At 37.8% G+C, this 25,625-nt stretch overlaps 2 protein-coding genes across 2 annotated transcripts; both read left to right on the top strand.

Moving 5' to 3' along the window:
* The first annotated feature begins 10,362 nt into the window (after nucleotides 1-10,362).
* LOC102956768 (olfactory receptor 2AG1-like) lies at nucleotides 10,363-11,307 on the top strand. The gene has a single exon (XM_015537926.2). It carries the CDS (start codon nucleotides 10,363-10,365, stop codon nucleotides 11,305-11,307), a length of 945 nt encoding a protein of 314 aa, XP_015393412.2.
* Nucleotides 11,308-23,188: 11,881 nt separating this feature from the next.
* LOC102956476 (olfactory receptor 2D3-like) lies at nucleotides 23,189-24,112 on the top strand. Its single transcript, XM_007083277.2, has one exon. The coding sequence runs from the start codon at nucleotides 23,189-23,191 to the stop codon at nucleotides 24,110-24,112; it is 924 nt and encodes a 307-aa protein (XP_007083339.1).
* Nucleotides 24,113-25,625: the final 1,513 nt, after the last annotated feature.

The raw sequence follows: 25,625 nt of genomic DNA, 5'->3' as shown, positions 1-25,625 counted from the left end.
TTGCTTCCTAGAGGGTTAGGGGCCTGGTTCCTTTTATAATCAATTGATGATATCTCATTTTAATCACTTTCTCAAATTTAAGAAAATATGAAAGAAAAACTTCTTTTAGGCTGTAACAGAAATACCGCAAGGTAGACAGCATGCAACACTTATCATGGCAGAGAGAAAGCAAATTTAACATACATTTGTGTGTATATATGTGTTTGTGTGTATAAATATAGTTATATATTATTATATGCAATATTTACACATAACAATTATGTAATTTTAGAACATAAAAATGTATAGAGTTTCAATAAACTATATGTATTTAATATATAACTTCATGCTTTAGTTTTCTTCCTTTGTTGGAATTTCTACATGTGTAATTTTTCAGATGTTATAGAGTCAGCAGCGAGACCTTCAGAAAACCTAGTAGCAATTCATTAAAGCCCATTCCTTTTCAGGTAAAGGAAGCATTGACATTGACAAGAGGCCACAAAAGTGCTTTTGCTTAGATGGTACTTGGCCTAGATGTGCAGCATTTTCCGAGGTTTCCGAGAACATTCCTTTTCTCATTTGTTTCCTTTTTGATTGTGGAAAGGCAGATGCAATATCCTACTATATACTTTCAGTCAGACATTATAAAATGATAGACGAGAGATGGATTCTGTCTGGCTCAGCAACAATATTGGATGAGTGAATTAATGAAGTATAGTCTGTCGAGTGTTTAAGGATGGCAGGCATACTATTTTATCCCAACACTTTGGAAACCACATTACATAAGTTTAATTGGGTTATTGATACCGTATTTGCTTTGTTTTGACTTTATTTACATTGTAACTACATGGTCTTCCCATTTTGTATTAAGTTTTTGTATAACGTCACATGGGGTTGTTTTAATTTAATTTTATATAGATTATTATATTTTACAGACTGTGGTAGTTTCCAATTTACCTGAACCTGTTATTTCCTCCTGGTCTTCCTTATTTGTAGCCTAACAACTGTACATTCATAATAATATATATAATTTTTATTTTATTTTTTTATTTTTTTACTGTTTGCTTATTTTTGAGAGAAAGAGAGAGACAGAGTGTGAGTGAGGGAGGGGCAAAGAAAGAGAGGGAGACACAGAATCTGAAGCAGGCTCCAGGCTCTGAGCTGTCAGTACAGAGCCCTACATGGGTCTTGAACTCAGGAACTGCAAGATCATGACCTGAGCCAAAGTCAGATGCTTAACCAATTGAGCCACCTAGGTGCCTCTGTACCATTTTTCTTTAGTCAAAAAGAAGCGCTATGGGCCATGGCCCTCACACAGGCACTGAAAATAATATAAGATGCTCTATCTTGAATCATATCATTTCTATCCCATCTTAGAATTTTTTTAGTCTTTGTGTCAAAAGACAGCAGTGTTGGGGCGCCTGGGTGGCTCAGTCGGTTGAGCATCCGACTTCAGCTCAGGTCATGATCTCACACTCTGTGAGTTCGAGCCCCGCGTTGGGCTCTTTGCTGACAGCTCAGAGCCTGGAGCCCACTTCAGATTCTGTGTCTCCCCCTCTCTCTGCCCCTCCCCTGCTCATGCTCTGTCTCTCTCTGTCTCAAAAATAAATAAAAACATTTTTAAAAAATTTAAAAAGATAGAAGTGTTATGCTGTATATATTTCTGCTTGAAAATCTTTGTTAATTCCTGATGGCCAATTAGTGCTATTTTGAAACCTCACAACATTATTTTTTATTCTTAAAATTCTTTTTAATTTTGGTTAGGTTAAGCAGCCCTGCCTGTGGTCATTTATTATTCTAATATCAACTATCATCTATATTTATGAACTGACATTCCTTTTCTAGTCTAGACTGTCTGATTTTTAAAGTTTTCTATACAGCCATTAGATCAGTTGTTATACAAATCCTCTGTGTACTTACTTACCTTCTAATTTATTTGGTGAACTGGATTTCCAAGAGAGTTAACTTATTGTTTCTATAACAGTGCATTGTTCTCTCTCCATTTATGATGTGTTTGCTTTTTATGTTTCTTTTACTTTAATATTTAAAATATTTTACTTTCAAATGTTTAAAACATTCAGAAAAGTAGAAAAGGGTACAATTAACAATTTCATCCACAACTCAGATTTTAAGAATTAAAGATCAAAAACTATACGTAATTAGGTTTCATATTGTGCTACATATTTAATGTTATACTCCAGTTATAACTATGTTATTTTGTTCAAAATTCGAAGAGTGACATTCAAGAAGGAAAGACAGCGTGACTTGTATCTGAAAAGAAATATGCAGAGAAGGAGGTGGATAGAAAAGACTATAGTTTTCCTGGATTTCCATCAGACAGTGAACCAGCAAGAAAGTGATGGATAAATTGTCAAAACTCAGGGTAGCCAGAAGTTTTCTAGGTGACTAAATTGGTAAAATTTTCCCTTTACTGCAGAAAAATGTATATTGAATGTACAAGTAAGGGTGCAAACAAATACATAGAACCAGTAGGAGATGTATATTAAGAGATTTATTATGCAGTTGTGGGGATGGCAAGGCAAATCTGAAATTTATAGGGCAGGCTGTCAGAAAAGGCAGCCCGGAAGTCTCAAGCAGCTAAAGCTGCTTCCCACAGGTGAAACTTCTTTTCCTCAGGGAAGTCTCAGTTCTGCTCTTACAGCCTTTCAACTGATTGAATCAGGCTCCTCTAGATTATCTAGAATAATCTTTCATACTTAAGGTCACCTGATTATGGACTTTAACCACTTCTACAAAATACCTTCACAGCAACACCTAGATTAATGTTTGTTTGAAAAACTGGGGACTAAAGCCTAGCCAAATTGACACATAAAACTGACCACGACGGTCCATCTCTTGTCAACTTGGCACTCATACACATCTCTTTAAACCACACCCTCTTCAAATAAAGACAGTAACAAAGTCATACTTCTACCTACCACAATACAACTTAACTTGTGTATATTCTAACTGAAAATATGCTAACTCTTGCTCCAGAAGATGCAAAGTCCTTAGAGGATGTTTGCTCTTCTCCTGTAACTCAAATACTGTGATATAAAGTTAATTTCTTAACATATCTTATGTTACGTGGTATAGGGATAAAGGAGATAAGGAAATGAAAACATATTTGTGAGATATATATATATATATATATATATATATATATACACAAAATATTGTGTGTATTCATAATAGAAGAAATACTAATAACTAATAAACTATTATAAATCTCATTTTATTTCTGAAACTGCTCACGGGGTTTTAACTAGTATTTGTGATTGCCTTCTTCAACTACCCATTCCATATTCTTTTTGCTCTAAAAAAGCACCTCAGCTGTTCATAGTTTTTTGCTGGGTAGGTTAACCCAAACCTTCATTTCTGAAGAGTCTGAGTCATTAGATGTACTGTCTGGACTGGTTTGTTGCAATTTTCCATTAACTATAATCACAGTTGTGGTAGTTTTAAGAGATACCTAAGGAGTCTCTTGTACCCCAGACATACTCCTTCCTTACCTCCATTATATAATAGTAACCAATTTTCCCTTGGATTAGGATCAATCACCTATTGATTCAGAGACATGAGGAGACTAAAGTGACCAGGTGGCAGTCTCAAATTCCAGTTCAATGAAATTATTGTTGTACCTCCTAATGGAAACATACCTTCCTTTGGGACTAAGACCTCTAGGCCAGGAAAGTCACAGGGACAGGATGCAAAAATTTTACTAAGACTCACTAGGGGTAATAAGGAATGGAGCCACTCCTATTTTTACCCCTTGATTGCTGGATATATGCCTATTGGTAGTGGGAAAATGGCACTATAGATTGGATGCTGATTCAGAGCACACACAGCATCCTGGAGGACATTTCTCCAGCCCTACAAAGTAACACCATCTAGCTGGTACTGTAACTGGCCCTTTAAGAGGTTTTTCCACAATACAATCCAACCAACTACTTCAGTGATGGTGGAGAAAATGGTAAGATCAGTGAATTCCATGAGGATGCACCCATTGCTATAATTCATTTACTGTGAAGTGTACTGCATTTATTGATCTGAAGCAATGCTATGTGGAATAGCACGGCAGTGGATAAGGTCATTCTGTAAGTCCACAGATAGTAGTTTTGACATAAGCATTGCATTTAGGAAAGGCAAATCTATATCCAGGGTTAGTGTCTCTTGCAGTGAGAACACAGTGCTGCCCCTTCCATGTTACAAGTGTCCCAATATAAGACCCATGTCAGAGGGATAGTTGTCTATTTTTTTCATTGATATATAACTTAGCATCTCACATCTGGCACATAGGAGTCCAATAACTGTTGAGTAAGAAAATTTAAAAAGAAAACATATCTATGGAGGGAAAATAAAGCAGGAAATCCTGTATGCATTTGTCTTAGTTAATTTGCTCTGAGATACTTATGTTCAGTGAAAGGATTACCTCTTGGGGAAAGACTAAGAGTCTTGCTTCCACAGCTTTTCTGAGACCATGTAGGGTCTTCATTATACCATGGGTCTTGGAGCAGATTGGTAGTACTAGCCCAAGACATGGTCACTAAATGCACAGTCAGGGATGTGAAAATGGCCCTCTGTTTTCCTTTACAGGTGAAGGGTTCCCTCTGGGCCAGCAGAGCTCATTTACTGACAGAAGAAAGCAGAGGTGGAAGGTCAGGAATCATACCTAGGGGATTTATTAAAATCCTATCTCCTAGACTAGGATTTCCAGTGAAGGAATAAATCAGCTGGGGAGAGATTTCCCTTTAAATAAAGCTTCTAGGGAGGAGAGGGAGATCAAAGTCATTGTCCTCACACAGGAAGGCAAAAGAACCACCCCCTGGCTCACTGTGGCCCTCAGGGAAAGTGAGACCAGTCATTTTAGGTTCTACTTTTGGGTTTTCTCATATCCCCTTCCTTGGATTTTTCCTTTATTCAGCTTTTCCTTCAGAGCCCAATAGGAGTGGAAGCATTTTTAAAAGCCTAAGCAGTGACCTCAGCCTGACAATTGTTTGAGGGCTAGAAAAATTCCTTTACAGGGTAACTGATCAGAGAAGCAGCCTGTCCTAACTCCTCACACAAGAGAGGAGACAGGCAACCTCTTATTCCTATCTGACTCTTCTCTCAGTAGTATTGGCCATTCAGAGACAAGGCTACTCATTCCCAGAGAAGGTCTGCAAAGCCAGAGAAGGCCCTGTCTCACTGACCTCCCATACCTCCTCACAGCAGATACTTTCCCAAATTCTGGCAAAAGCCACTTTATTCACCAATTTCTATCTGCACTCCTTGGCTCCCTCATATAAGCTATTACATCTTGCAGTAAAATCTACTAGCAGTGTCTCCTGTCCATCTGAGGTAAGGATTTTATCTTTGGGAGATATGGCTTCCAGGCCATAAAAATAATAATAATAATTAATAATAATAATAATAATTAAGGACAAGGAATTTTTTTTAAAAATTTAATGTTTATTTTTGAGAGAGAGAGAGACAGTGTGAGCAGGGGAATAGCAGAGAGAGAGGGAGACACAGAATCCGAAGCAGGCTCCAGGCTGAGTCACCCAGGCACCCAGCGCTAGGAATTTTGAATATGGGTCTGGAATGTGTTGAGCTGGATAATGTAAGTCAGCTGACAAAAATAAATACGTAGATAATACAGAATATTGTAATATTGTCATTGTGATGCATAAGTTACTTTTAATTCTAGTATAGATGCTAAAACTATGCACTTTGCAGGAGAAAACAGTCCCTCAGTTTTTTTCCCGCTAAGTCAATACCTCTTTCCTTCTATCTATCTCATTCATCTATACACACTGAGCAAATGGACTTCTCATTCTTATAGGATTTTCTGGTTCCTTAAACACTCTCAATTCTTCTATTTAAAACCTCCCAAACTGGCTTTTCTTGATTTATTTCCATTGCAAATATCTAGCCAATCACTAATTATTATTGTTTCTGCCTCCAACATGTGTTTATTATATATGTGCTATTTTCCTGATCCATTTTACCTGAATGACCACAATCACTTCTGGACATATCTTTGTTGTTGTTCCAAGTTTGTATTTAAATTCTAGCTAACATATAGTGTAATATTGGTTTCAGGAGTAGGATTTAGTGATTCATCGCTTCCATATAATTCACTCTTGTCCATCTTCTACCCATTACTCCTTCAACTATAACCCTACAACTATAAGGGTTACTTTAAAAACTTTTTTAATGTTCACTTATTTTTGAGAGAGAGACAGAATGTGAGCAGGGGAGGGGCAGAGAGAGGGAGACACAGAATTTGCAACAGGCTCCAGGCTCTGAGCTGTCAGCATAGAGCCTAACCCAGGGCTCAAACTCACAGACTATGAGATCATGACCTGAGCCAAAGTTAGATGCTTAACTGACTAAGCCACCCAGGCACCCCTAAGAGTTACTTTTAAAAATTGTCTGATGTCACACGTGTGTGTGTGTGTGTGTGTGTGTGTGCACTGCATTCCATATCCCCTAGAAGTACAAGCATGATTTGGAGCATATCTATCTCTCCAAATTTATCTCAGTTACTACCTGCCTCATCAGTCTTCATTTAGCTTCTCAGAAATTACAAGCTGTTTTCTATTTCAGAGATTCTGCATTTAATGCATTATATGCTCAGGAGCCTCTTCACTCGTCTTCATTTGAATCATTTATACTCATCTTTATTTTTTTAATTTTTTTTGTTAATGTTTATTTTTGAGAGACAGAGACAGAGCACAAGGAGGAGAGGGGCAGAGAGAGGAGACACAGAATCAGAAGCAGGCTCCAGGCTCTGAGCTGTCAGCACAGATTCTGACGTGGGGCTCAAACTCACAAGACCTCAGATCCTGACCTGAGCTGAAGTCAAACACTCAACCAACTGAGCCACCCAGGCGCCCCCTATGCTCGTCTTTAAAAACTGAGCTTGAAATTCACACTCTCAGAGAGGTATTTTCTTTTCTGTCTTTTTTTAAAAATAAAAATAGTATTTTTTTATCAAGTAGAATTACTCATCATGTGAGATGGGGCATCCCTTCTGCGAAGGCAGAAAGGGAGAAACATGATTTGATTGACACAGAAGAAGAGTAGAAATAGTCTCCCTTTTCTCATATTCTAAGCCCACATAATACACAAAATATAATCCCTGGAGGATATTAACCATGTAAATCCTTGGATTGAGAGTAACTTGTTCTTCAAGTGTTCAAAAGATGAGCAAACATTTCTACTAAATTTTAACTTGATAAATGAGCAATGTTTTGCAATACAAATAGTATGTGAGGTCGAACATCACATGATCATGAATGAGCCAATGGTTCTTTTCTGTCTTTCTCTCTCTCTTTCTCATTGCGGGATTGTTGGTGATCATCTTCCATGCTCAGATCCTGGGTCTCAGACGGCGGTGTTTAGCAGAAATCAGTGATTTTTCAGAATGTTGGAAGATGCCCACAACTGACACTAGTGTATTTTTTGTCACTTCAAAGAACCTATGGACAGTCTTTTGCTTTTCCATTCAAGATTAAGCTTAGAAATGCTTTGCTTCATTCTAGGTCAGGCTGCCTGAAGATATAGACCCTTCCTCTGCTGCCTTCTTGCCAGTTACATTTTTTAAAATATAATTTATTGTCAAGTTAGCTAACATACAGTGTATGCAGTGTGCTCTTGGCTTCAGGAATAGATTCCCATGATTCATTGTTTACATAAAACACCCAGTGCTCATCCCAACAAGTGCCCTCCTCAATGCCCATCACCCATTTTCCCCTTCCCCACATCTCCCCCGCCATCAACCCTCAGTTTGTTCTCTGTATTTAAGAGTATCTTATGGTTTGCCTCCCTCTCTGTTTGAAACTAATTTTTCCCCTTCCCAACTCCCATGGTCTTCTGCTAAATTTCTCAAATTCCACATATGAGTGAAAACATATGATATCTGTCTTTCTTTGACTGACTTTTTTCACTTAGCATAATACCCTCCAGTTCCATCCACGTTGTTGCAAATGAAAAGATTTTATTCTTTCTCATTGCCAAGTAGTATGCCAGTGTATATATAAACCACACCTTCATTATCCATTTATCAGTCAATGGACTCACTCTTCCCCTCCCCCACTCTGTCTCTTTCTCTCTCAAAATAAATACATAAATAAATAAATAAACATTAGATATGTTCTTTCTATACCGACGTTCTTGAGGGTTTTTATTAAGAAAGATGCTGTATTTTGTCAAATACTTTTTCTACACCTATTGACAGGATCATATGGTTCTTATCCTTTCTTCTACTAATGTGATGTATCATATTGATTGATTTACAAATATTGAACCAGAGAGGTACTTTCTTAAAATTTTTTTTAATGTTTATGCATTTTGAGAGACAGAGAGATATGGAGCATGAGTGGCAGAGAGAGAGGGAGACACAGAATTAGAAGTAGTGAGATCATGACCTGAGCTGAAGCTGGATGCTTAACCAACTGAGCCACCCAGGCGCCCCAAGAGGTATTTTCTTAATTACCAATCTACATGTGAACCACTATCTCTTCTTTTTCATTATGATAATTTTCACAGTTTGTGATTACACCTATTTTTTTTTTAGAGAGGAGAGGAGGTGCAAGTGAGTGAGGGGCAGATAGAGGGAGAGAGAGAGAGAGAGAGAGAGAGAGAGAAGCAAGGCTCTCCGAAGCACGGCACGAACTCACCTGATGTGGCACTCAAACTCACAGACTGTGAGATCATGAACTGACCTGAAGTCAGATGCTTAACTGACGGAGCAACCCAGACGCTCCTACCCTATTTTTCAATGCCGCTCATAAGAACGTAACTGAAGATAAGTGTGCTCCTCAAGATAAGTGTACACTTATCTTTTTTCTTAAATAGTTTCTTTTTTTTAAATGTTTTTATTTCTTTTTGAGACAGAGAGAGACAAAGCATGAGTGGGGAAGGGGCAGAGGGAGAGGGAGACACAGAATCTGAAGCAGGCTCCAGGCTCTGAGCTGTCAGCACAGAGCCCAACGCGGGGCTCAAACTCACAGACTGTGAGATCGTGACCTGAGCTTTAGTCGGACGCTTAACCAACTGAGGCACCCAGGTGCCCCAAGTGTACACTTTTCTTGATGAGCAGTGAGTAATATATAGAATTGTTGAATCCTCTATTGTACATCTGAAACCAATTTAATACTATGTGTTAACTGTACTGGAATAAAAATTTTAAAAAATGAAGCCTGTGCCTGGGTGGCACAGTCGGTTAAGCATTGGACTCTTGATATCAGCTTAGGTCATGATCTCATGGTTTGTGAGTTCAAGCCTCCCATCAGGCTCTGTGCTGATGGTGCAGAACCTGCTTGGGATTCTGTCTCTCCTTCTCTCTGCCCCTGCCCCTGCCCCGCTTGTGCACACACTCTCTCTTTCTCTCTCTCTCTCTCTCAAAATAAAGATATGAACTTAAAAAATAAAAGTAAAAATCAGAGATGGTGAAAAACAAAAGAATATAACTTAATGTGGTCAGGTGTTCTATATGTTATGTACTCCACTCTATGTTTGGGAGCTATCTTGTGCTTGGCACACAAGAGGCATGGGAGGGGATGGCTCTTTCTCTCTCCCAAAATTTGCTTCTATGTCAAGAAAATAGTAATGTAAGATACCTAGTCTTTACTCTCTCCTCATTTCTTCTCAAGGAAGGGAGGAACATAATCCAATTACACAATGAACTGAGATAAATTTCTTTTTTTTTTTTTGGAAGATACAATTGCTAGTACTTGGCCTATCCTGTTCCCCTTTCCCACTCTTCCTTCCTTGTGGGAAAACTGACTTATTCCTATATTGCCTGTGATTGCAAAGGCAATTATGTCCATTTGGGGGTTGGTATTAGGAAACCCATTGCTGACTGACATATAGGCTTCATTCTCAAATTTCTGTTTTATGAAAAATAGGGGTGACACTTTGGCCTGCACAAATATCTTCTTTCTCAATTGGTTCAAAACCTGGGTGGGAGAGAGGGAAATACATATTAGCCCTCTCAAAGACCCTGTATCTCCTGAAAAGGAGGCTGGTTAGCATGTGCCCAGATTGTCCCTTTAATCTTTCCCATTAAGTTGCTCCACATTTTTCAGAAAAAGTAAATGGCAGAGTAGAAGTATAAGGCAGAGACAAGCCCAGAATTATTGCACAATGGGACTCCCCTAACATTGAGGGAAACATCAGAAGTAGGGAAGAAATGTGCTCTTTTGCAACATGTTATCGGTACATAATGGTGAGTTAATTCATGAATGAAAAAGTATAATACAATATGATAAATCGAACAACTAATCTTGCTGATCAAAGGCTATAATATTATAAAGCCAAGGAGTCTCCAGATATCACATCAGAACTACTTTACCTAGATCTTGTGTAATTTCAGACAAGCAAAGAAACCACAGAATGGAGCTCTGGAACTCCACCTTGGGAAATGACTTCACATTAGCGGAGATTCTGAATGACAGTGGGGTTCCCAAACTGCTTTTTGCAACAATCGCTGTCCTATACATGTTGGCCCTGACCAGCAATGGCCTGCTGCTCTTGGTCATTATAATGGATTCCTGGCTCCATGTGCCTATGTACCTTCTACTTAGCCAGCTATCTCTCATGGGCTTGATGTTTGCATCTGCAGTTACTCCCAAAATGCTTGTGGATTATCTGCATGGGGAGAACACCATCTCCTTTGAAGGCTGCACCTTTCAGATGTTAGTAGTTCTCACTTCAGGAGGTGCAGAGGACTTACTACCGGCGTTCATGGCCTATGACAGGTATGTGGCTATTTGTCATCCTTTGCACTACATGGTCCGCATGAGGCCAAGGATATGCTGGCTCACAATAGCCACATCTTGGATCCTGGCATTCCTGAATGCTGTGATACTCACCTCATATACTATGCACTTTCCTTTCTGTATGTCTCGGAAAATCAGGCACCTACTCTGTGAGATCCCACCCTTGTTGAAATTGGCCTGTGCAGATACCTCCATATATGAGCTCATGGTATATGTGATAGGTGTGATCTTTCTCATGCCTACCCTTGCTGCTATCCTTGCCTCTTATACATTTGTCCTAATTGCTGTCCTTCACGTGTCCTCGGGTAAGGGAAGGAAGAAAGTCCTCATCACATGCTCTTCTCACCTGACTGTGGTAGGAATGTACTATGGAGCTGCCATGTTGATGTACATCCAGCCCAATTACTACCATAGTCCCCAACAGGACAACATTCTCTCTCTATTTTATATTATCATTACTCCAACACTGAACCCTCTTGTCTATAGTCTGAGAAACAAGGAGGTAATGGAAGCCTCCAGGAGAGTACTGGGGAGATTCACTTCTGCCCAGAGATGGTAGATGCCAGTGTCATGTGGAAGCCCTATAGCTTCTACATGGGACTCCATATCTGCACTTGGTCTTATGCTGGCATCTTCCACGTTTTGAAAATTCTGAAAATCTGCCACACTGGAGATTAAGTCCTCATTTGGCCTTAGAGACACGAGTTTGTCTCCATTAGCCCTATGTTTCACTAGCTAAGGATATTTTCATTTTTCTGATCAATACCCCAGGATCTGGTTGAAATTCCCGTTCCGTTCTAACAGAGATTATCTTATTTTTCACTTCATGTTTTTTTTTCCCTCCCCTACAACAGTTCTGTACTCAACCATACAGGAAGTTGGCCAGAATTTTTTCTTGATGTTTCTATTTAAACAGGAAATAAAAACTAAAGAGGAAAATGAAGATACTGAATGAAGATACAAATGTTAGACTTTACTACTTGCTGGTGAGGAAACTTCTCAGTTCTTAATTCTTTACTACTGTGAATCTGTAGTCATATAATATTAAATGTTTTATTGTGGAGAGATCTTTCCAGATCTATATCAGAGCTCCGGACTCTGGAAAAATTCCTATCAGATACCTATGTTCTGGATTGTAGCATCAGCTCCTTAAGCTGCCCATATTACATTAGGACAGCCATGTGCTTTCCATGTCACATTATTTATAAAGAAATTTCATTACAAAATACCGATGCCTTGAAGCTAGTATGTGAAAGCAGAAAGCATACATGGTAGTGAGAACTGTAATGCAAATGTTCTCTGCTAGGAACACCCTCTATAAAAGTCTCAGCCCCAGTTAACACTGAATGTGAACAAACGGTTGAAATCAACATCCGAAACAAAGATGGTATTCCCAATATCTTTCCTGGGTCTGCACCCTTGTCAATTATATTTTGGCCAGTGACTAGGTTTTTCTTTTATGACTCGTTCCTGCCCCAGTCCTTTCAAAGTTGTTTAAATTCCCAATTTAAAATGGGACTTCTTTTATTTTTATTTTTTTAAACAATAGAATCAGAATTTGAACTAAATTCTAGCTGAGACCCAGTCTCTCTTTTTCCCACTGCATGAAAAGAATTTAAACGTCTTTCCCAATAAAGTTTAAAGTCTTTACCTGCAGGATCTGTGACTGAAATGTTTCTATCATGAAAAATACCTAGTCTCAGTTGGTGCTTAGTCATTTATTTCCTTATGTTTCCAAAAGCATTTATCAAACATCTTCCAGTTGCCTGGCACTAAGATGTGTTTCACAAACTCAAGAAATGTTCTTGTCTGATACTATTGATCTATAAAATCCAGATTCAATGAAGCTGTTAAAATAAAACCATTCCAAAAAAATAAACTAAAAATTAAAATTAAAAAAAAAATGGGACTCCTCTTTATTCCAAGTCCCTTGCCTAAAAACCAATCAAATCAATTACTCTGTAATGCTTGAAGCTGACTCATAATGAAAAAGATCAAAAGGTACCTTTCCACACACATACAAACAGAATTAATATCTCCTTTGCCCAGGAATTAAAAAAAAAAAAACAAACAAAAAAGGCAGAACAGATACTAAAATTAATGCTCACGAAGGAAAGAGATATCATAACCTCACTCAGGTAAAAATCTTAGGAATCATTCAGAATTCTTTTTTCTCATAACTAATATACAATCTACCAGAAAGTCCTGCATTGTATTTTTTTTCCCTGAATACATCCCAGATTATACCAGTTCTCAACACACAAAAATATTCCACTCTGGTCCAAATTTGATCTCATCTTGTCTGCCCTGAGCATTTACTACAGCAACTTACTAATTGGTGTCCCTAACACCATTCTCCACAGGAGATATATGATATTCCTTTCATTCATTAATGCATTCAATATTTTTAATGCATATATATAATTTTTATGTATTGAACATCTAGCATTAGCAATACTGTTGAGGCTTTCTATTATTCTCTAACCTCTCCTCCTTGCCTCTCACCAAATACCCCCATTCCTGATGGTAACAACATACTACTCAATTGTTTTGTCTTACCATACACATATCACAAATTGGATACATAGCTAGATTTGTTTATTTCATCTTTCTTTTTCAGCTTTTAGGGATTGCTTTTAATTTTTGAATAAAAAAATCAACCTATAAAACAATGTCTAACCAGAGAAGTCTAGCTGACATCTCTGTCCAATCTGTTCACTTCCACTCTCTATAGGTAGCTATATATATATATCTATATATATCTATATATATCTATATATATCTATATCTATATATATATATATATATAGATATATATATATATATCTTGTATTTTAACTATTCATTCAAATTTATTGAGATTGTGTTTATAAAAATATTTGCAATGTTTTGGGTACATTTGAAAGAAGATATAATTTTTATTATGATGGTTTACAGTTTGATATGTACTTATATTATCTACTTTACTGGTTATATTTTAGGTCTTTTTATTCTTGCTATTTTTGTCCTTTTGATCTGTCTTGAATTAGGAAAGGTATATTAAAATATTCTCTTTTCATGTATATACTTCAATGTCTATAGTTCAATGCATCTTCTGTACAGTCTGCTTTGTGAACATTATTATTGGATGTATAAATATTAATGACTGTTACTTTTTGCCTTTAGGCAAAACAGAAAAGACTGTTACTTTTTGCCTTATAAAGATATAAACAGGACAAATATTATCCCCCATTCCACATATACAATGACTAGTTCCCAGCAATGTTTGATGGCTTATCCATATTCACACAGCTATTAAATGTTCTCACCTAATCTATATTCACACAACCATTACATGTTCTCTCTAATCAAAGGTGGCTTCTCCTTTGCATCTGCTGAAAAACAGAATTTTATTTAGGGCTAACTGAGCATATATTCACTCCTCTGCTGACTTTCTGCCATCTTGAACAGAGAAATTATCAGTGAATACTTTGTTCAATTACTCTCGGATTGTTGCAAGAATTTCTTATTGCTGCTTGTACAAAAGTAAAAGTAAAGTCACTGAAATAATTATGAACAGAAAAGGTACTTAAACATTGTAATGAAACTGCTCGTATTGTTGAAGATCTATAACTAATAGGAGAAACATATCAAAAGAAGAAATAAATGTATCAATAAGTAAACAAGCCAGATAAATGTGTCTGTGAGTGTGTGTGTGTGTGTATCCCAAGATTTACACAGTAAGAACTTTTACTCCCAGCTGAGATGTAAATAATTTGTATGAGAAATAAATAAATCCTGATTGAAAGTCCCTGAACCTTGGTTGTTCTAGAAATTGCCATCATAAGACTCTCCCTCACCCATTTGCCCTAGGGATTTTCCAACAGATAATTTTCTCTCTTTTTTAAAACATATTTTGAAGTTTATTTATTTTGAGAGAGAAAGAAGGAAGGCACAAGCAGGGGAGGGGCAGAGAGGGAGGGAGAGAGAGAGAATCCCAAGCAGAATCCACACTGTCAGCACAGAGTCCGATGCGGAGCTCAAACTCAAGAACGTGAGATCATGACCTGAGCCCAAGTCAGATGCTTAACCGGCTGAGACACCCAAGCACCCCCAAGAGATAATTTTCTAGTCCAATAATCATAAAATTGAAATTTATTAAAGACATTCATCAATAGGCTTTTGGTCCCACACCCACCTTGGAGTGACACTCAAGAAGACTCCAGGTGAGGAGAGAGAGGAAGAGAAGAAGTAACAAATTCTGAAGGACCTATCATAAAGGGGATGGTGCAAGGGCAGGTTGAGAAAATACCATTATTTTTCACACTTACTCTTCCTTCTTGGGACTTGGCAACTGAAGGCATGAATGAATTCATAATGATCCAAAATATAGACTTAACATGCACCTTTTATTCATCTTTTAATCAAGGCCTTATCTTTTTATGGGGTGGATAGAAGGTGTGGGAATGTATAGCAGAATTCTGCTTGGTGAGCCCATCTGAGCAATAGCCTTGAATTCTTACTATACTCGGTCATAGGAGGTAACTTTACAGTATACTCTCATTTCACCATAGTGATTTCTCTCTGGCATAGTAAATATGGAAAAAGTAATGGAGATCTTACATCCAACGCTATGGTCTTATTGCAACTGGACTCCTTGAAATTAATAATCCTTATGTCAAGAAACTGTCTTATTATAGAATGAGATTTCATTCTCCTGTGTGGTAATAACTGTCACCTCTATTGATATGTCTTTTGCTGACTCACGGATGCCAGAGGGCTAAACCTCACTTCACCACTGCTAATAAGGACGCTTCCACAGGCCATCCCATCTCTTTTCAACCAACTTTAATCTGGATTAATCAGACTTTGAGCTCAGATCACTTGTGTTTTTCATCCATTACTACTACAATCCATCTATATAAGGACTTTTCTTTTTTTTTTTTTTTTTAGTGGTTTAAAATGACACATTTACTATTTCACAATCTCTGTGGGTCAAGCACCTTGGCACAGAAACAAAAGCAGCACAAACTCATATGTAAAAATAAATCTTACTAATCAGTTCAGTAAATATAAATTCACTAAATGCTGCAGTTAAATGACAGAGTATAAATGAATAATAAAGAAGGTAACTCTTTCAATTTGTTGTTTATAATTGAGCCACTTAAAAAGCCTGAGGCAAAAAAAAAAACACCCAGAATGAATATAACAGTAAAGGATTGGATTATATATATATGCATTGATATGAACTACTATTAAAAAATATTATTTTGAGTAAAAAAATCATTTATAAATACATACAGGATCATTACAGTTTATAAAGCCTAAAAAGTTTGAAAAGTATACCATATATTATTCAGAGATATTCATAATCAATAAAAGGAATCAGTAAATGAATAAAGACAAGAGTACTGCATCAAAACTAGAATTTCACTGAATTGTTTTTAAAATGATCAATTGAAGAATTACAGTGCTAAATCACAGAAGACAGGAGTGCAAAAATATGTTCAAAAGAAATAAGAAACTTTCACAGTTTTCACCGAGCAAGGGAGTGAAACTCCATCCAGCAAACACAAGCCATTGTAAAGTTGTATGTCTCTATAGAGCACAGTTGATTCATCAGTTTTATCATAGTAAAACACTCTAGTCTCTTGTTATGATTAGAAGTCTACAAAGCAAAATTCTTTTTTGTTCTTGTTGTTTATTTTGAGAGAGAGTGTGTGCACACCCGCGAGCGGGAAACGGACAGAGAGAGAGGGAGAGAGAGAATCCCAAGCAGACTCTGTGCTGTCAACACAGAGCCTAACACAGGGGTCAGGCTCAATCCCATGAGCCAGGAGATCATGACCTGAGCTGGAATCAAGAGCGGGAGGCTCAACCGACTGAGCCAACCAGAAGCCCCCACAAAATTCTAACCTAACATTAACAAGAGGCCATTTGAACACTGCCATGTAATCATACCTGAACTAGTTAATGACATGTCATTTGGTTGTTTTTGATTGTTCGTATGATAAAACTCAGTTATTTGAATAGTAACCCACGGGACTTGAGTCATAGTCCTTCCAGATATAAATCATAACCCTATAGAGACATAACTATAGGCCTTTTCAAGTGGGCCAGCTCAAGCCTTTTGCAATGGCTCCAAGAAAAGAAAACAAACAAACAAATAAAAATTTTAGAAAGGTTCTAAGTTAATCAAAATTGATCAATATTTTTTAGTTCCTGAATCATCAAATGAATATAGAGTTAGAGAAGTAATTTAATTTGGTTGGCTTCTGTGGTTAATAAATTGGGTAATTTCAAGAGACAAACCAAAAAACAGACCCTTAAATACAAAGAACAAACTGATGGTTGCCAGAGGGTAGGTGTGGAGGGGGATGGTTGACATAGGTAAAAGAATTAACAGTACAGGTATCATGATGAGCACTGAGTAATGTAAAGAATTACTGGGTCACTATATTGTACACCTGAAGCCAAATCACATTGTATGTTAACTATGCTGGAATTAAAATTAAAATATATAAATAAAAGAAATTGAGTAATTTCTTCAAATAATCAATGTAGTTTAGCTAGATATGTAAATATTCATCCTACTTTGTAAGAAAATATAGCTTTCTCTCCATCCATAGAAATGGCAAAAGAAAACAAAGTAGAATTTAACAGACTTGGCCCTATCAAATCCAAGGTCCCACTTCTCAAATATTCTTAACACAGAAGACCCCAAAAACATTTAGGAAAGTATAGCAATAATACAGTCATGAAATCACAGTCAGGACCACCTGAACTAAGACAGTCTGGAGAAATAAAGAGAAAAGGGTGATTTTCAGAGTTATTTATAAATTAGAAATGATAGAACTTGGTGCTGTATTTATTATAGCTTAAGGAGATAATTTAGTGGCATAAAGATTATTTTATTTATGATATATATGAATTATGAGCAGACAACTAGCATTGTCTAGATCCTACTCACTATCCTGAAGAGAGACAGTAAGCAGCCACTGTCTTCTCTGAGTTCTGCACCAGTAATACATGAGGAGGTATGACTGAAGAGTCCTTACTGTTAGGTTCCCTTATATATCACACACACTTCTTGTTTCCCCAGCAGACTTAACAATCATGTGTCAGACAGGAGTGTGTTTCTTCCTCTTGAGGGAAAAGCAGAGTGGATGAGGTAAATGCTGCTTCTACATTTGTGAGGCCACAGGCACATTAGCTATCATTGCTCTTTCAGGTAGTCCAAGACCATCAGGTGGAGTGTTGGGGAGGGCAGAGTATTTTCATATCTCTCATTGTATTTCTTTCTCTGCATGTGCAAAAGACGAAAACTATTCTACTCCCATTTTTTAACTATTCTCAGCATATTTTCTAGCTCCTGTACAAGAAAAGAAACATGGTAACATTGTAGGGAGTGATACAGGACACGAATTTGGGCATACATTTACTGGTGACCAGGGTCCTTGTGTCCTAAGAGGGCCAAGTTTAAACTCCATATCCTTTCTTGCACTACTTAACATGAATGGGAAGGTAAAAAGTCATTGAACCTTCTGGGAAGGTTAGCCATTTCTTCTCTTCATTTCCTATGTCCATGCGGCAAATATACAGGTCCCGGCCCACAGGAGTGGATTGTTCATTCTGGTCCATGTGGTTGTTGGGTAGTAGACTTAAGGGCTCACTAGATAACTCAGGCCATTCTCTACTTTTATGCAGACATGCTTTCACATGTTTGTCCCAAGGTATGAGATAACCCAGCCAACCCACATTGGCCTTCAAACTAATATATGAACGTTATGCTTGCTAAAGGACATTAAATATTAGGAAGTGGTACAGCATGAGGTAAGAGAGATAGCCTTAAGACTAGTCTTAAGGTTAAAGATTAGAGTCTGAGCTTATTTCAACTGTGATTGACCTCAGACTAGCCCCTTAATCTATATGACTTTCATATAAGAGCAATAATAATAGCTAGTCATAATAATTCTCCCACATATCCTTTATCAGGACAAATGTCACAAGTCTATAGAGCCTTCTAAACTAAATCTCAAATCTTGACTTTTTTTCTCATCCATCTCATTCAAAAGACAAGTTACCAGACCCTATAAATTCTACGGAAACGTCCAGTAATGACTAAAGAATTAAGCAATTAAAAACTAATAACATTTGAATCCCAGTAAATGGAAAATATAACAATATAAAATTTTCTTACCACATTCTGACAGTGGATTGAAAACATTCACGCCAAATTGATTTGAATAAAGAAAAAGCAACAGGGATGTAGTAGAGAGAACTTGAAAGGGTAAATTAGTCCCATTCCTCTGGATAGTCATAAGCATGTATGAAATCATCATGAGATACCTCACACCAGAATAAAGAATAATTTGACTGAAAAGCCAAGGATGAAAAAAATTGTCAAAAGTAAAGAGAAGAAAATTTTTTTTTAATTTTTTTAATGTGTACTTATTCTTGAGGGAGTGAGAGAGAAACAGAGAGATAGACAGACAAAGCATGAGCGGGGGAGGGGCAGAGCAAGAGAGGGACACAGAATCTGAAGCAGGCTCCAGGCTCTGAGCTGTCAGCACAGAGCCTGATGCGGGGCTCAAACTCACCAGCTGTGAGATCATGACCTGAACTGAAGTCAGATGCCCAACTGACTAAGCCCCAAGTCTGGTGCCCCAAGAAAAGAAAATTTTCATAGTCTATCTATAATAGAAAGGGTGAAATTTGGGGTAAATAAAGAAACAAAATGGGAAATATGGAAATATTTGACTGATAAAATGTATAAATAATGTTGAGCAATAAATAAACAAACATGTTAGTGCTGCCATTAAAGAAGCAAATGGGGAAAATTAGCAACACATATACCAAGGGTAACAATATTGTTCATATAAAAAGAAATAAACATTGACAAGAAAACACAACATTGAGTTAATTTCTTTTTTTTTTAACGTTTCTTTTTGAGACAGAGAGAGACAGAGCATGAATGGGGGAGGGTCAGAGAGAGGGAGACACAGAATCTGAAACAGGCTCCAGGCTCTGAGCTGTCAGCACAGAGCCCCGATGCGGGGCTCCAACTCACGGACCGCGAGATCACAACGTTAGCCGAAGTTGGCCGCTTAACCGACTGAGCCACCCAGGCGCCCCGAGTAATTTCAACCTGGAATCCCTCAGAAAAATAAGGATCTGTCCTTGCATTTGGCATATTGGCTCAAACACTTGGTTTTTACAGAGATTTTCTTAAACTATTGTTTTTTTAGGACCAGCTAATATTATGTAACCGTGGTCACTATATCTCAAATGAGCAATAATTTTAAACTCATTTTAATAGAAAAATACTGAGAGAGTGTGTAAATTTCCACTTTTCTGAGGATTTGAAGTAAAGAATGCACAGATGGGCCTGCATGTACTTTACACTCTAGGTTCCGCTCCCAAGAAGAAAACAAGAATGGTAGAGATAGATTGTTAAGTTATCCTGAGGCCCAGAACATATGAATTTTTTTCTCTTACAGAAAGATTGGAAATAAAGGAGATTCACAGTATTCAATATGGTTGCCAAAAAATAAAAAATAAAAAGTCCCATGGTATTTCATTGTGTGTAGAGATAATAGAGTGAGCTGTGCTGAGGAGAACCCTAGGGACTGTCCCATGTGCGTCACTTCTCAGGGCCTCATATTTCAAGAATCCTTTCATAATAAGATTCATTTCAGTGTCGGTGCTCGAAAGTAAGTGTTTAACTCATCTGAGAATACAGCCAGAGGTTGGAATGGAAGCCACTGAAAAGTCCACTTCATCATATCCAGCTGTTAAGAGAGAGGGCTGAGAAATCACTAGGATCCAATACCCAAATCTGGATCTGTAACTTGGATTTCTGGATATCGTTCTTTTGTATTCCTATGTGAGGTACCCTCCCATGTAGCTCCCCTTCTCCAGAACAAACTCATCCCATGTCTCCAGGTAAGAAGAAAGAAAATACTGAAGGAATAAAGTCTCCCCAGAACCAGAAATCTTGTGTCTATCCTGGGAAAAGGGTCATATTCTTATTTTTAGAACCCACAGTCTATTTGTGAGAGCAGATTTTTCTTTTTCTCTCTTCTCTAGAATCCTTAGTCTTACAAATTTTGCTACTGGACTTTTTTAAGGGATTAGCTTGTGTGCTGAGAGGTGCAAAGAACCGAAAGATCCGCTGTCTCTCAAACTAGCTTACCCCTTTTCGATTCCCAGAATCTTCCTGTATTCTGACCTTTTATCCTTGTTATTATAGATGTTCTTTTCCTCTTTCAGTTTTCTGACACTCTTTGGGTGATACTGGACTCACAGGACACTGCCGAGGATGCACAACAGAGCTTCTCACAATGTGCTGTCCATTGTTTAGGAGGTGAGAAGGAGCCAGAGCTAAGTGAGTGCTAATGTTGTGTGCACTCCCTGCCCCAGTACCCTAGTACTCAGGTTGCTACCACATTGCATATATCTTCTCAGAGGCTAAGAATGAGAAAGAGAATAGGATTGCATATTGAGGATCTATTCCCCTGGAAGAACTACCACTTATGTACTCTCACCAGTAGTCCAGGTGATCATCCTTTGTGTTTATCCTTCTGATTGGTCACAGAATATCCCCATTCCAAGCTGGACCACATAGCTGGATCAATATCAGCTGTGCCTTCTGAATCTCATACTATGCTTTACATAGGATGATTAGCACTTAGGAGTTATTGAGTGGATGTGTGTGTGTGTGACAGAGACTATGTGTTGAGGAAGAGTTTGTTCAGTCCTGGATGCATTCAGTTATTTATTCACCCATTCAGTCTGTGAATAGTTCTTGAAAATTTACTATATGCCAGGTGATGCAGACATATGGATTGAGATAGGATTTCTACCCTGAACAAACTTATAGCCCAGTCAGAAGACAGAATTGTAAACAAACAATCATATATAAGTTAATAGCAACCTTTTCAAAGCACATTATTATGTACATATATCAAAACTCACCAGATTGTACACATGAAATATTCGTAGTTCATTGAATGTAAATTTACCATGATGAAGTAGTGAAAAACTGCACTTATCAATAATTGTTGGAAAATTAGTTTGGCTACTAGGTTAGAGACTTTATCAGTGATCTTCCTATGTATTTCAACTTATCTAAAGAAAAGATATTTCTCATTTAATTTTGCCAATTCCTCAAATCATTCCCTGACTCTGCCTTCCTGGTCCCTTAAAGACCAATGGACTCTATTGTAGGCTCAGACTGGACCCATTTCATTTCCATCTGAATGGAAATTCATGAATAGAAACCTCACTGTCAACTCATGTTCCTGAAATTAAGTCCTACTTGGCAGCTCATGAGCCAGTGGTCAAGGCACAATTGCTCTGACCATAGTTTTCCTATACTGCCCGCTAGAGGTAGGGTCTTACATGTGAAGACAAACCTTTCTAGTCTGTAGGCTCTGATATCTGTCTATCTCAAGATGGCCCTGCCAGGTGGGCTGACTTTCTGTTCTGACATCTTCATTCTAAAGGCCAATTCTAAGACTATTACTTCCACCCTTCTCAGGGATAGATGTCTCCAACCCTGAGTGCCAGCCATTTACCCATGCCCCCAGCTAACTTCCCTAACTCTTTATAATTTCCTTCTCTATTAGCTTATATCCAGCCATGTTATTCCTTGCTTGTTTCTGATGTACAATAATGTATAGATTGAATAGTATTTCCTGCCTGGCTGCAAAGCATTGGACCAGTACCTGATTTCCTACTGATGTACCTAACCCATTGATTGGATACTCTGAAACAAACTGCAGCATGAATGAGCTCAAATACTGTCACACTAGAAAAGATACTGAAACTGTGCAGACAGCTATTGTGGTGGCACTTGGTCTCCACAAAGGGCTGTTCCTGCTTCCATAGGGTGTGGTGCTACTTAAGTCTGGCCTTGTCTCCAACATCTTGGCTCTGTAACAATGAGGGCCTATCATGCCTTAATCTTCAACACTGCCATCAAGGCTTGATTCTCTGATCCAGTGAAGAATTTAGAAAAGGACTAAATGTGTGGATTATAACATGATCTAAATGGTTTCTTAAACTTCCCTTCCTTCTTGGAAGGATGATAAATGATCCCTTAGAAACACAAAGGAAAATATAATTATTGGTTCTGCTCCTTGATGAAATGAAAGTCAAAATCTGCTGATTGAAAAGTAAACTAGATAAAAGAAAAACCTGGGCTTTCTACTAAAGGCAGAACTCTTCATATTTTTTCAAATCCATATAATATGTGAGCATCTTTTTTCAAATAGCTTCCGTAAGAATTAAGGATGGAAATTTTGGAAAATCAAGTGTCTTAAATGCTTCCGAGATATTTTTTCAATAAAACATATTTGTTCTTACAATGAGATCTTCACTTTCAGGATTTGGTTTTCCACCAGAGTCAACTTTTGATTCCTTTATTTGTGCTGATGTGTGGACAGAAATAAACACCAATGGGCACAGAAAACCAAACTTATCTGACTGAATTCATCTTGCTAGGCCTTTCTTCAGATTGGCAGACCCAAATCCTGCTGTTTGTAGTGTTTCTCATCATCTACCTGCTAACTCTGTGTGGGAATTTTCTCATCATAGTGCTAATTCATATTGACTCTCGACTTCATACACCAATGTACTTCTTCCTTAAAAACCTGTCGTTTACTGATCTCTGTTTCTCTACAACAGTCATCCCCCAGATGCTATTCCATTTGCTGGTAATGAGAAAGACCATTTCCTTTGCTGGGTGTTCAATTCAGATGATTTTTTTCCTAGTAGCTGGGTGTACAGAAAGTTCCCTCCTAGCAGTGATGTCCTATGACCGCTATGTGGCTGTCTGTAAGCCCCTTCATTACTCCACCCTCATGACCCAGAGGGTGTGTGTACAGCTGATCATAGGGTCCTGGGCCAGTGGAGCCATTGTGTCTTTAGTAGACACAATATTTACTTTATGTCTCTCATACCATGGACAGAATATAATTAATCATTATTTTTGTGAACCTCCTGCACTCTTGAAGTTGGCTTCAGAAGAAACCTACAAAGCTGAGATGGCCATCTTGGCAATGGGCATAGTAATTCTCCTTGGTCCTGTCTCCCTCATCCTTTTCTCCTACTGGAATATTACCTCCACTGTGATTCGGATACAGTCAGGTGAGGGGAGACTTAAGGCCTTTTCTACCTGTGGTTCTCATCTCATTGTTGTGGTTTTCTTCTACGGCTCAACTATATTTACCTACATGCGTCCAAATTCCAAGAAGGTAAATGAAGGGGATAAGGTGATTTCTGTGTTCTACTCAGTCATAACATCCATGATGAACCCATTCATTTACAGCCTGAGAAACAAGGAGGTAAAGGAGGCATTTAGGAAAGCATTTGGAAGATAGAGCCTCTCAGAGGCAATGATCTTTATATTGATACACATCTATGAGAATGAAGACATTCCAAAGTGGTTCAACATTTTTAACAGCTTTCTCTGTGAACTGTTTCTAAGCTGATGCAGAACTAAGGGTCATACATGTATCCTTGTATATCTAGGATGTTTTCAAATTTGTCAACTGCATCTTGCTCAAGCTTATTCTCTGTGGTTACAGCTTGCTTGCCTCATTACAGCTTTTTGCTATTATATTATATATTATAATATAAATTACATTTATATATTATATACATTTATATATATATACATTTATATACATTTTATATATACATTATATATATAATTTATACAATTTATACATACATTTATATACATATATATGTGTATACACACACACACACACACACACACACACACACACACATATATGAGGATCTTCATTTACACTGCATTACTGGTTCACTAATACATTTTCACCCAGACATAGTACCTTTCGGTTCTAAACTCCGTGGCTGCTTGTCAGCTTCATCCCATGCTAACATCATCTACAGCCATCCACAAACCTTGGAATACTACCTGATGTCATTATGCTAGACTCTACAATTTCTTGTGAGAAAATATCAATGATTTTTTTTAACCTTAAAGTTCTGATATGGAAATTTTGTTTTTGTTTTGCTGTATGGTCCCAAAATACTGCTATCATCAATTCAACTACACATGGGGGAGCTATTGGCCTAGACAATAATTTGTGGGATCTCATATTCAGCAAACACCTTCCATATATCACACACTTTCCCTCCAAGGACAATTGCTGGGTTGAGGGAATTAGAATTAAAAGGCAACCTTCCTGCATCAATATACCACACCAATATATCACAATATACCACATATGACACCAATATACCACAGCTGTTGCCTCTTCAAACATGCTCTCCCCATTTCTGCAGGCTTGATGGTGCCAGTACCCATTAAGTTCTCATTTTGGGGAAGTAGCAAAGAAAGGCTGATATATGAGAAGCAATTCCAGAAGATATACATTGTTCTGTGGGATTAAATGGTCCCTAAGCTTTTTTTTTTCTCTTAAACAACTGCTGTAACCTCTTTATAGCAGAAGCACCACTGGTGATACTTGTAGTCACTCACTGATGTTCAGCATGCACACTGCCCCTCCTTTGGAAGAAAATCTACCCTCAGCTGAAGGTTTAACTTCAGGTATTAAGTGGAATTGACCCAACACTCCATTGGTATGTAGAAACACTACCAATTCTCATCCCTGATTGCAGGGCCTGTGAGTCATGACAACATACCTGGAGACTACATTCTGCCTGTTCATAGTTCTGCCTATTTCTCCTCCATGATTGTCTATTTCTCCAGGCAGAAGTCCCATGACACAAACATATTCCATTACTTTGTACTTCATTTGCCAGACTTACAAATATCCCCTGACTTGTCCCACCTTATCCTCCATGCAGCTGTTTCTAGGGATTCTTGTCATACAGAGAAGAGTGCTGCTAACCATAGAC

This window comes from Panthera tigris, chromosome D1 (genome assembly GCF_018350195.1).
Source record: "Panthera tigris isolate Pti1 chromosome D1, P.tigris_Pti1_mat1.1, whole genome shotgun sequence".
NCBI classification, from domain to species: Eukaryota; Metazoa; Chordata; class Mammalia; order Carnivora; family Felidae; genus Panthera; species Panthera tigris.
The sequence above is the reverse complement of the archived record's forward strand: the minus strand, read 5'-3'. Positions and strand labels throughout refer to the sequence as shown.